The following is a 12,304-nucleotide window of genomic DNA, read 5'->3' as shown; positions in this document are numbered from 1 at the left end:
GAAAGAAAGAAAGAAAGAAAGAAAGAAAGAAAGAAAGAAAGAAAGAAGGAAGGAAGGAAAGAAAGAAAGAAAGAAAAGAAAGAAAGAAAGAAAGAAAGAAAAAGAAAGAAAGAAAAAGAAAGAAAGAAAGAAAGAAAGAAAGAAAGAAAGAAAGAAAGAAAAGGGTTTCGGATCCAAAAATGGCTGGAGAGTCACCCCCATTTTAAAGGATATCACAAGACCCAGAATTGAAGCAGACAATATCCAATGAAGTAGCTGATACTCAAAATCCAGGCCCAAGCCAGAACCCTACTTTTACTTTAATTCTTATTTTTTCCCTTTTGTCCCATTTTCACCACCATTCTATTTCCCCCACCCAAGACTGGCTTGAAGTCATTTATGACCTCTGGCTGCCTCCTTGGTCTGAGTTCTTAAATGGAGACTTCCTTGGGCGCCTGGGTGGCTCAGTTGGTTAAGCGACTGCCTTCGGCTCAGGTCATGATCCTGGAGTCCCAGGATCGAGTCCCGCATCGGGCTCCCTGCTCAGCGGGGGGTCTGCTTCTCCCTCTGACCCTCTTCCCTCTCGTACCCTCTGTCTCTCATTCTCTCTCTCAAATAAATAAATAAAATCTTTAAAAAAAAAAATGGAGACTTCCTTAATGACCCTCAGGCTTTCGTAAGACTTGATACTCTATAGTCCCTACTCTTTATTCTCAACTCCTATACAAATTCAAGATGAAAAACCAGTTAATAATATTCTTATTACTATGTTCTATCAAAGATGGAACGTTCTCTGATTGGAATACTAACTCCATTGTTAAGCTGTCCCAAACCATAGCCCAGGGGATCCCCCTAAAAAATTGCTGGGTATGTCATAACCCACATACATTCCAACCAAATACAAAATACTCCCTCTTAACTCCCCTCAGTTCAGTAAGATTGCCCCACAGATTAAGATCATTAAGATCATACACAATGCCTCTGGTCAAATATAATTGCTCCTCCCCACTACCTCAAAGGTGCCCTAACCCAATTTTCTTTAGCCTCCTTTCCTTGTTTTGAAGCTACTCCTGTCCACAATTTCTCTTCTTGCATAAGATATGTCCACCTGGGACCTAGTCTGGTTTCTACAGATGTAAATCTCACTTTTGCATTAGCTGATCACTATAATCTATCAATTGCAATCATTCATATACCCTAATGCTACTGCCCTCTGCCAGGTCATCAAGAACAGAAGACAAATGATGAAATTTCCTATCAATACTTAGGTCCAATGAGTTCCTGGGGAATGATATATAGAAAGCCCCACCAAAGGAGTATTTATAAGAGGTTTTGCTATGATCAAACTAAACCCAAATTCTATCTTTTTTTTTTTTTTAAGACGTATTTATTTGAGAGAGAGAGGGGGTGGGCAGGGACAGAGGGAGAGGGAAAGAGAGAATCCTAAGCAGGTCCATGCCCAGCACAGAGCCTAATTCAGGGCTCTATCTCAGGACTCTGAGATCACAACCAGAGCTGAAACCAAGAGTCAGATGCTTAAGCAACTGAGCTACCCAGGTGCCCCCCAAATTCCATTCTTACTGTGATCTCAATAAACCTTATGGTACAGGACCCCCATCTTCCTTCCCATCAACTCTTCCTTTCCCATCATCAATAGCACCACTCTGAATGATAAAACAAGAGCAACTGAATCCTGGTGAGCTTCTGAAGGGTATATACTTATCAGTAGCAGCCCTCTTAATTATCTTTCCTATATGGGCAACACTTATGGAAGAATAACTAACCAAACCTTAGCCTTCAAATGTGTTAACAATGCCTGGGTCACTGGACAACGTACCCTAGGATTCATATAACACAATCTGTCTATCCTACCCATAAACTCCACTGCCTCTCATAGAACCCAAAGGGCTTAAGGTATAATAATTATTAGAATTGGTCTGGCCATAGGCATGTTGGCCCCTTGGGGAAGATTTGCTTATCATAAAGCCACCCTGTGTAATCGAACAAACGTTCTAGAGGAATTATCTCACAATACTGTTTCAGCCCTACAAAACTTACAATTATCCTTGGACTCCCTTGCTTCAGTAGTCCTAGACAATCAAATTGCACTCGAGTACGGGCTGGTAGAACAAGAGGGTGTCTGTGCTCTTGCTAATATTTCTTGTTGCACCTGGATAAATACTTCCTCCAAAGTAGAATTAGAAATTTAAAAAAAATTTTCATACAGGCCTCTTGTTTCACAATATCAACAATCCCGTCTTCAGTGAAATTTGGAATCATATTAAAAGTTATCTACCATCATCCAATCTCTTTAGTTGGTCTCCTGACAAAATAGGAAACATCCTCCAATCGGGAATACAATACTGTATTAATTTTGGGATTAAGCATCTGGTTGCTATACAAAATACTTTTTGCTTGTTTCCAGAAGTGCCTCTCTTCCTCCTCTTCCACTCCCAAGTTAATTATGACCGAAGCTTCTGTGTCTACTGCTCTAACTATGCCCTTCTGCCCCCTATGGAAAGATGGGATGGACCCCAAGCAGCAGGCAAGCACTTGGGCAACAAGGGACTCTACCATAACGAGTTTGCCCACCACAACTGATCATGGCAATGTTTCATACACCAATGATCAAAAAGAGGAAATGAGGAAAAGGGGCAAAGGAACAGTTGACAATTCTGACTCCACCTTGCAACTGCCATGGTTTTGTGGAGTTCAGAAAAGCACAGCCATTTCCTGGAATTGAGATCATTATCTTGAGGTGTAGACACCTGGAAAATTTCCCCCGACCCACAATCCTGAGCAAAAGTCGTCAACTAATCACTGAGCAAATCATACCAACTGAAATTTCTCCCTCGCTGTGGTTTTAAGTTTTAATAACACCACCTCCTCTCACCCTTTCTGGACAAGCACATCGACTGAGTTGGGTTGTCCTTCTCAGTTTGTAACCCTAAATAAAGATTTGTCTCCTTTTTCTTCACGCAAAGGCTCACTTCTGAAATTTTTCTTGAACAGCAAACATTTTTTCTACTTTAGTACATTTTCCTTTAACTTTATTGAAACAACCACCGTAGCTTCTGCGTCTGTGTAGCAGGTGGCGGGGTGCAAGATGCCCACATGTAGCATTGATTCTCCATTTAAGCAAGTATAGTTTTGGGGTTTGTTTTTGTTTCCTTAACTAAGAGCAAACGGGTCAAGCTCTCTGTTTTTTTGGTAAACTATCTTTGTTCCTTTAGCCTTCTCATTCTTTCATCCCTTTCTTCTGCCTCATGACATTCTATCGGCAAACTGATATTAGAAAAAAAAATGGCCAAATTGTAATTAGGAAGAGGTTTACATGAGTGTTGTCTCTGGCTGCTATTATCTGTCATGAAGTTACTAACCACATTCAAATTTACCTCTCACCACTTTTGTATATTGTAAATACAGGTAATAGCACATAAATTAGAATCTGTGGATATTTTAGACGGTATAGTAATGAATGACTGTTTTCAATGTCTGGGGATGCTTGGTTATGAAAAAATAGGCACAACTAGGTTAAAAATAGAAAGAAAATTGAAGAAAAAAAAAAAACAACTGCCTATTTGCTCGGGTATAAGAATCCATAATATATTACCAAGACAGGCTCTGTCTGGACTCTGAAAAATATCAAGAATGGTTACAACAACCAATTTTTTCCTGAAATATATTCCTGCCTAGAAGCATAGGGAGCAAGAAAATGACTATTCACCATCCATTTTTGCATGATGATTTTATGACAAGATACATTCTTTAATTCTGGAGCTCAAATATACATTTACAACAAGCCCTCAAGCTTTTCTTCTATTTCAAAAATAATGAAAAGTTCATATAAAAAGTCCCATATGTTAGGCAACTGAAATATTCTCTGAAATGGCATAGAATAGCTTTATCTGCAACTATTATTGACACAATAATGTCTTTTCTCTTGGTAAAGAAAAGTTGCAATTTTCCCCAAAAGTAATAGCTCTTTGTCTTTAAGTTTATCTCCTTAAGTCTGTAACAAAAAAGCAAAAGGTCTGCCATCAAACTATAATAAAGTTGATCATTTCAGCTGCCTATTACCTAGTGGTAGCACTTGCTAGACACATTGAAAGAAATGTTTAAGCAAGGAAACAGTTTCAGAGAATGACTTACCCTCCTTTAATATAATCAAGGAATGAAACTTCTGTTTCTACTAAAAAAGAGAGTAAGGTTACCTGAAAAAGAAAAGAAAAACAAGGTAGAATTACCTACTAGTACCAATTGCAACCCCAAATGGACTTTATCCGAAGTATTAGAAAGGAACTCATATTTCATATCAGAGAGGAACATCACATTTTAAAAATCAATAACAACATTATTCTTTATTAAAATCTGCCAGGACTGATTGTTCTTACATTTAAAATGATCAGAATGAAAGGGGCCAACAAAATTAACTAACTCCTTTCTATGACCAGTATACTTCCTTTGAAGAATAGCATGAAAATTGTCCACAAGGACACTGTGTTACTTCCCATTTTGGATAAAAGGAAAGATGAAAGGAGCTGAAAAATGGTTAAAACTAAAAAATCAGAATCAGTGAGTTAAGCCTTATAAGAGGAAATGTGTGTTTTTCTCATGGTCCCGTAATGAGGCTATCTAATATTTTAAGTGTCTTGCAGTATAGAAATCTTTAAAAGGAAACTTGGAGAGACCTTAGATTTTGCTTCTCCTAAGAAAATGTAATCTTACAATAAAATCTTCAGTATAATATAGAAGGAATGTCACAGAGATGAAAAGTACAGCATAGGTAATACAGTCAACAATATCGTAATAACATTGTATGGTGACATCTGGTGACTGCACTTATTGTGGTGAAGGCAGAGTAATGTACAGAATTGTTAAATCAATATGTTGTACACTTGAAACTGTAACATTGTGTGTTAGTTACACTCCAATATAAAAAAAGGTACACCTGAATTCTCAAAAAAAAAAAAAAAAAGGAATAGGATGATTTTAATTTCAAGATACTTTCATCTTTGTACTTTCATGTACTGATTTAGCCCAGCATCCTACAAGCTGTAAATTTTAACACACTATGAACAAGTACTTTCGCATGCCATCAGTTTTAATAGTTAAGTGTAGCCTGTAAAGAGTACAATATTTCTTACTAACAAACATTTTCATACCTACTTGATTCTCTCTAGTGTGATTCCACTGAATGAGGATTTCGTAAGAAAACTTCAGCTTCCCTCAGAGGCCATACAATCCCGAGGACAACCTGCAGGAAGCTGGGTGACTACTTTTTATAAGGTATTCTCCATTACAACCATCCCCACAGCAAGTTCAGCTTTCTAGTATACACCTTCATACTAAAATCCTAAGTCAAAGAGCCTAGTCTTTAGTTCTAGTCTGCGTAAATGTTACACATTTTTTATTCGTTTATTTGACTCCTTAGTGAATAACATAACATATGACTTACTGTTCCCGAATTAGTATATTTTTTCTTTTTTCCTTTCTTTTTGGGATTCACCACCTTGAAAAGCAGATAAAACAATTACACTGTGTTAGGTTTTATATGGAAATTTTTACAAAATGTGTAGTTCAAACGGCTGCCTTCACCCCTGATGCCTTTATTCATTTACAAATGCCTTTGGTATGACTCCTGGACAGTCCTTCAGCCAAAACTTCTCTACAAAATTTACTGGTGACCATCTTCTTTGTGTGTGTGTGTGACCATCTTTTTTAAAAATGTATTTTTTCAATAATATTCTTCTCAATCACTTTATGCACTGATTATCCTCATTCATCTGTATCTTCTTGATGTGAGAGAGACTTTAACATCCTAGGTCCTAAATAATAATGATTGCTTTGTAGTAAACTATAAATAGCTAAAGAAAAGTATAGGCAAGATACACAACTTTTTTGCTATTAGGTTAAAAACACTAACATAGCAAATCACCCAAATATGTGCATGCGTAAGGGCTCTGTTACTCTATTGCTGTCAGGGGTAGTAATTTCCACCAGATACTGAGCCTATGTACTAATTAGTAAAGGTCTGGTTTCTGTACCGAATATTTAATTTTTGACCATTTATTCCATGAGGAAATATTACTGCACTCCTATATTGTACAAGACACTGAAGAATCCAGGGGATGTAAAAATGAGTAAGACCTGTCAATCTAATAGGATAAATAAAACACGTAAGTGCCTTAACAGAAAATCTTTCAGCACATCCCAATCCAAAACACACATGGAAGCATTTAGACAGGCAAAGAAAGTTAAAAGAATTTATGATAAGTATTATTTGAACTAAACTTTATTAATTTAAGCTAAGGCTACAATAAAAAGGGATGGACATAACAGTCTAGAAAGAGGAAAAAATAACTGGCCCAGGTGGTTGGAGCAGACAGCAAATACATACTATTTCAATGAACCCGAAGGACCGCAGGTACATGGAGCCAGCAGGAGATACTCCTGTCTGCATGCCTGGGGATCCTAAAAGCTGTTTGCAAGCTTAGAGATCCCACAAGGGCCCTATACTCTGCTCCAGCCCACCAACAGTCTTATGGGTCCAGGGTCCCAGGAGGAAACGGTCCTGTGGACAACCATCTAGATCCTAAAAGGGCCCGATACTTAGAGCCAGCTCCTTCTCGCCATAATTTGTGAGCAATCCTGCTGGCATAAGGACCCACCAAGAGATACTCATTCTGTACCTCAGGAGATCATGAAATAGCCTTATATTTATTTGGTCCCAGCCCCTCCGACCATGGTTAGGAAGCAATCTAGCCCACCCAGGGACCTAGTGGGGGACATGCCCATCTGCACCTCCAGAACAAGTACAGACCGAAGTTTTAACTATGGTACCTGAAACAGCCATGGGACTCAGTGGCTGACCCTCTTAGGTATGGTCCAGAGACAGTCCTGCCTATTTAGGGACCCATCCAGTGATCAGAGGGGAGTCCTCCAAGAGACCTGGCAGGAGCCAAACACACCTTCACACTTAGTAAGAGGCCATCTGACTGAGGACCCAACTGTGCATCCTGAAAAGGAACCCTGGTTCAGTGCCAACCGACTGAATAAAGTCTTGGAGCCAGTCTCATCCACCCAGGGGCCAGACAGAATCCATGTCCACTCCAGCTGTTGGCAACAAGCATCCCCAACCACGGATGCTACTACAGACCTAATAGCCTCAGAAGCAGCTCCAATCCAGCATGACTGCAGTTCTGGAGGTAATCCCATCAGCTCAGCAACTGACAGGAGAAGGTCTTTATCTGCCCAAACCAGTCTATAAAGCCCTATGGTTTTTAAAAGCTCGGTTATAGTGCTGGAGATCTAGAAGCCCAAGGGTAGGCAGAGAAAACAGGTACCTCTACAAGTACAACCTGTCTTATATTACTTTCATTGCCTGTTTAGAGCCTTAATATTCCTTCCTTGGAAGACCCAGACAGAAAAATTGATCCATTACTCCATCTTTGTCATTGCCTGGGAAGTTTGATCTGTAATATCTCACACTCTACTAAGTAAAATACTATATGTAGCTGTTATCAAGACAAACTAAACATATTTCATGCGTTTGTCTCCCATTAGACATGGAATTTTTTTTTTTTTTTTTTTGAGAGAGAGAGAGAATCTTAAGCAGGCTCCAGTCTAGTGCAGAGCCCCATATGGGGCTCAATCCCACAACCCTGAGATCATGACCTGAGCTGAAATCAAGAGTCGGATGCTTAACCAACTGAGCCACCCAGGTGTCCCTAGACACTGAAATTTTTAATCATCTCTGTATCCCCAGGGCCTTAACAGAGAATGTGGAATGTAAAAGCCATGTAATAAATATTTTATTTCTAGATGAATGAATGAATGAGTGAATGAATGGAATGCTACTGCTTTAGCTTAGTAAGAAGATGCTAGAAGAAGGAAAGTGTTCCACTAGTAACTTAAAAGAGGTCAATGTTAGGGTCAACCTGGCAGGGAAAGAGTTACCATTATTGACTGATACTGAGATATTCTCCTTTGCTATTGATGTTTGTTAAATAAAAAAATTTAAGAGAATGTACAGGTAACATAGCTCAAGTATTAACACTGCCAGACATACCATGTACTCAACACATATCTGGTAGTTAACTGGCAAGGTAGGTTTAAGGCAGAAAGAGCTACTGTGCTTGCTTTAATAACTTGGCTTTCTTTAATGACTGAATTATACTTTGTCATTCCCTTCGATCTTCAACTAAACAACAGTGAAGGTGCTCAAACCTAAGTTCATTTTATAACACCAACTTGACATAATGAAAATGCATGTTTTTCTCTTTTTATTAAAAAGTGTTGGGGAGGAGGTTGGTAGAAAGGCAAAACATAAAGGGTGAGGTTTATGGAAAAAAATTTTTTAAATAGGTGAGAATTTTTTAATTTCTCAAAATAGAGTTAAAAGACCATGGGACTTGAAGAGAAATATATCATTCAGTCTCAGAAACAAGTCTGTTCAATAAGTTTGAAGATTCTTACATATATTGGTAGTTGGTTAACCTTTGCCAATGACCCTTTGCAAAAATCTATACTTTTAAAGCATAAATTTACTTCTTCCCGAGGAAAATAATAATAAAATAAAATTCCTCTTACCTCATAGACATTGAATTGCGATTGTCCTCTAGAAAGTTCCCTATAGCTTGTGGTAAATTCTCCAATGAAATCATGACTACATTTAAGAGAAGAAATATATAGTATTAGCTTTCATACATTTGTCAATTATACTTTAAAGTTTTCTACAAATATATAGTTTAATCATGAAAAAATAGTTTATATTACTACGAGCATAACTTAATAACTTATATTTTAAGAGACCACACATAACTTCATTATTCTTTAATCCCAAATTATGTACACTCAAAATACATTTTATTAGTATTCAAATTATATTTCATTTATCCCACCAATATTAATATTTCAAACAGGTATTTTAGTTCTAATAACTCACATCTCAAAAACATTTCATCATCTATGCTACCAAAATGATTTATTAGGATGAAAGTTTAAGACACTCAAAAACTTATTATTTATATAAATAATTACAAATATATAAAATTCTTCAAACTTTCTTATGACCAAGATGTAATAGGACATTATTTTTTAAGAGTATCCCATGTTAACATGTATAATAGTCACCAAGCTTTATTTTTAATAAGAATAGCTTCAAAGTACATTGTTAATATCAACATGGTTATTTAGAGTTTCTTCACCTTAAAGTAATTGTCATTGCCTTCTCAGGAAGAAGACCTTCTACAGGTGCCTACTCAGTTTAGATGGGAGGGGATAAGGAGCATGCATTAGTCCTCACTATAAAATGCTTGTCAGTGTGATTACTAAAGCTTACCTAAGGAAGCTTACAGAGGAAGAAGATAAAGAAGATAAAGATTGTAGGAATTCAAGTTGTAAACACACCATAAGGGATGACACTGCTATTTATATCATAGAATTTAAGCTTGGCCCATTCACTTTGCAAATGCAAGGTGTTCATTACCATTAAATATACATATTTCCCCAACCCCCAGGTAGGTTTAAATGCTTAGTTGTGAAGATCTGATGACCAGAGACAAGCAACAAACAAGTTGCTATCTAGCCAACCAAAATATTGATTTCTAAAGATGGAATTTGGAAGAAAAACTGAGCTGCCATTAGTATCAGTAGAGATTTTGCAAGAAGAAATGTTTTTATAACATTATTTAAAATATAGTTCACTTAGATTTCCAGCCTCCCAGTTCTCCATTATCTCAAAGATCTTGTACATACATCATAATATTCTAAGTGCCTCCTTATACCAGTATCACCTTGACCTCTTCCAGATTTAACTCCCAGAAGCAGATCTACACACATGAAAATGTGAAAGGAAAGGGGACTGAAAATAGTGGTAAATATATTTGTATTTATGAGCCCAATCCCCTAGGACTCACTCATTGAAGTTACATGGGGAAAATCATAAAATAGTACTTTAGCACTACATATTTCTACTAAGTGAAATAATGTTCTTTGACCTTCAGAAGCCCAAGCTCATAATCATGGTATCTTTCACTGCGATCTTAAAAACTGAGTTTTGGAGATTATGCTTAAAATCTATCCACTTCCATTGCTGTGTTTGTTTCAAATATCTTAAGTAACAGTCATGGAAATAAAATGTTCTATTTAAGCACTTCAGGCACAATGTTTTGGTAATGGTAGTGTGGGCAAGCCTTATGTAACAAAGCTCACCACACTAGTGGTGGGAACTTAATATAGAGGGCTTAAATAAAACCTTGGATCACCTAAGCCCTTATGGTAGTTTTCTGACTATGCAAATCCTCATTTGGTTAATTGTTTCAATTCAATGTTCAGCTATTACTATTAACATTAAATTCCCACCACTCAACACTAATCAAATACTTGGTAGAGAAAAACAATATTACTGGTCTCAAGTAAATAGAATTACTCAGTCAAGTTGCAAGAACATGTAATAACCATCCAGATAATGTAAGTCCAGCAGAGTGGCAAATCTGGACCCACTGGCAATGGTCAGGTTTATCATACGGCACATTGATGCGCCCCTGTTGAAGTCATTATGGAACTCTCTAAGAAGCAATTCTCTGATATTTGGTTCTGTTTTGTTTTGGTAAATTTGTTACTCTCTACAGAATTGAGTGATGAACAATGAGGTACAATTCTCTCTGGTCTCAATGCTGTGAGTCTGAGCTTCTGTGCTTCCCACTGGTTTTTCCTATTCTGAAAGGACCCTGTTTATCATGAAATGGAGATTTTTTTTTTTTCCCCTCTGAGCTAGTTGTTAAAGAGGGCTGATGGCCAAATCTATGGCCTATTTCTTGCAGGATATGTCTTCATGACATGCTGTCCTCTGCAGACTTTTCAGATTTCTTATTCTCATTTCCCCTTTCCTTCAATTTCTGATCCAGTTTATAGTTCACCATGTCTTATTACATGTGTTTCTATAAATTATCTTGGATTCTTTCCAGAATGAGACAGGATATAAATAAATTAAAGAATGAACAGAATACTTGCTCCTCCCCTTCTGAATCTTGTCTAAGGTTATTATTTTTAAAAAAACACTGAATTTGCACGTCATATAAATACAATGCTATCCTGTGTTGTAGAGGAGAAAATGTATTGAGTCACAAATTCCACTTCAGTCTCCAAGACAACATTTCTGTGAGATAAAGAAAACACATCTTTGTATCTATTCAGAGCCAGAGAAATGGATGATCACGAAGTGAGGATCTGTCAAAAGTTCATCAGCATAAGGCAGTTAAGAGGAGGTAGTGGTAAACTTGTCAACCCTAGATACAAGGTGTTTGTCTCCAGAATAAACCTGAAGAATTTGGGTGGATAAGTGGATTGATTCCCAGGTCAATTTTGTCATAGATCTCTTGGAATACATGGAAATTTTTATAGTTTCCTTTGTAACCTCTCCCAATTCAAAAACTGTTTAGTAACCCATAGATAAATACTTTAAAGAAAGTATTAAATGTAATTTTCACAGGTTTATATTTATCTTTTTCCCCCATCATCAACTACTCCTAGATTTTACTGATATTAAAAGAAGGAAAATTTAATTTGCCCTAATATTTTTATCTGTTCCTGATTTTCAGTACTATAATATTGAAACAATTATCACTATACAGAGAAATATGATGGAAAGACTTTCATAATAAATCACAACCAACAATTTCCTTGTGATTCAATAATACTGCTTTGCTATTTCCTGTTAATTTAATTGCAACTAAAATAATTATTCTGTTCTGTCTCTCTGACTGCATTTATAAAATAAAGTCTACTCCAGGGCTGTTTATCTGATTTGTGTCTGTTTATATCTCTAATTTGTTCTCCATACTTTTTATAATGGATATATGCTACTGAGGAAAAAAATTAAAGAGGTATTTAAAGCAAATTGATTACTACTATATATCTAGTAGTCTGGCTCTAAAAGCCTTGTTTGCGGAAAGTGATTAAACTGTTAAATAAAATCTGTATATTACGATCATTTGTATGCTCTATTAATAGTGAAAAAATGGATATGACATATATTCACATTGATATTTGAAACCTCTAGGACAGTCCTTACTTAACAAATGTGTCTACCCCCTCTTCCATTTTTGGCTCCTTCTTTCTCAGCATCACCAACTCTTATAGCCTAACTATTATGTCCTCCAAGAAACCTTTCCTGCTTCATGCTGCTCCCTTTGCTCCTAAAGAAGCCAGTATCTCTCTACCATCACAAATCCTGTATTGTATTTTACCTGTTGTTTACTTAGTTCCCCTCCCAGCCTTCATCATACTTGAAGGTAAGAAAGGTGATAAACTCATCTCCATG

At 36.8% G+C, this 12,304-nt stretch overlaps 1 protein-coding gene across 1 annotated transcript in view; it reads right to left on the bottom strand.

Annotated features, from left to right (window-relative positions):
- The window catches only part of CPNE8 (copine 8), a 227,887-nt gene that overhangs the window by 61,117 nt on the left and 154,466 nt on the right, over positions 1-12,304 (bottom strand). Inside the window, exons 11-13 of the mRNA XM_021690383.1 lie at positions 8,572-8,647; positions 5,438-5,491; positions 4,132-4,193 (exon numbers count right to left, since the gene is read on the bottom strand). Coding sequence (XP_021546058.1) covers positions 4,132-4,193; positions 5,438-5,491; positions 8,572-8,647 — 192 coding nt within the window. The remainder of the gene's footprint in view (positions 1-4,131; positions 4,194-5,437; positions 5,492-8,571; positions 8,648-12,304) is intronic.

This window comes from Neomonachus schauinslandi, chromosome 5, assembly GCF_002201575.2.
Source record: "Neomonachus schauinslandi chromosome 5, ASM220157v2, whole genome shotgun sequence".
Lineage (NCBI taxonomy): Eukaryota > Metazoa > Chordata > Mammalia > Carnivora > Phocidae > Neomonachus > Neomonachus schauinslandi.
This window is presented reverse-complemented; position numbering and strand designations above follow the sequence as displayed.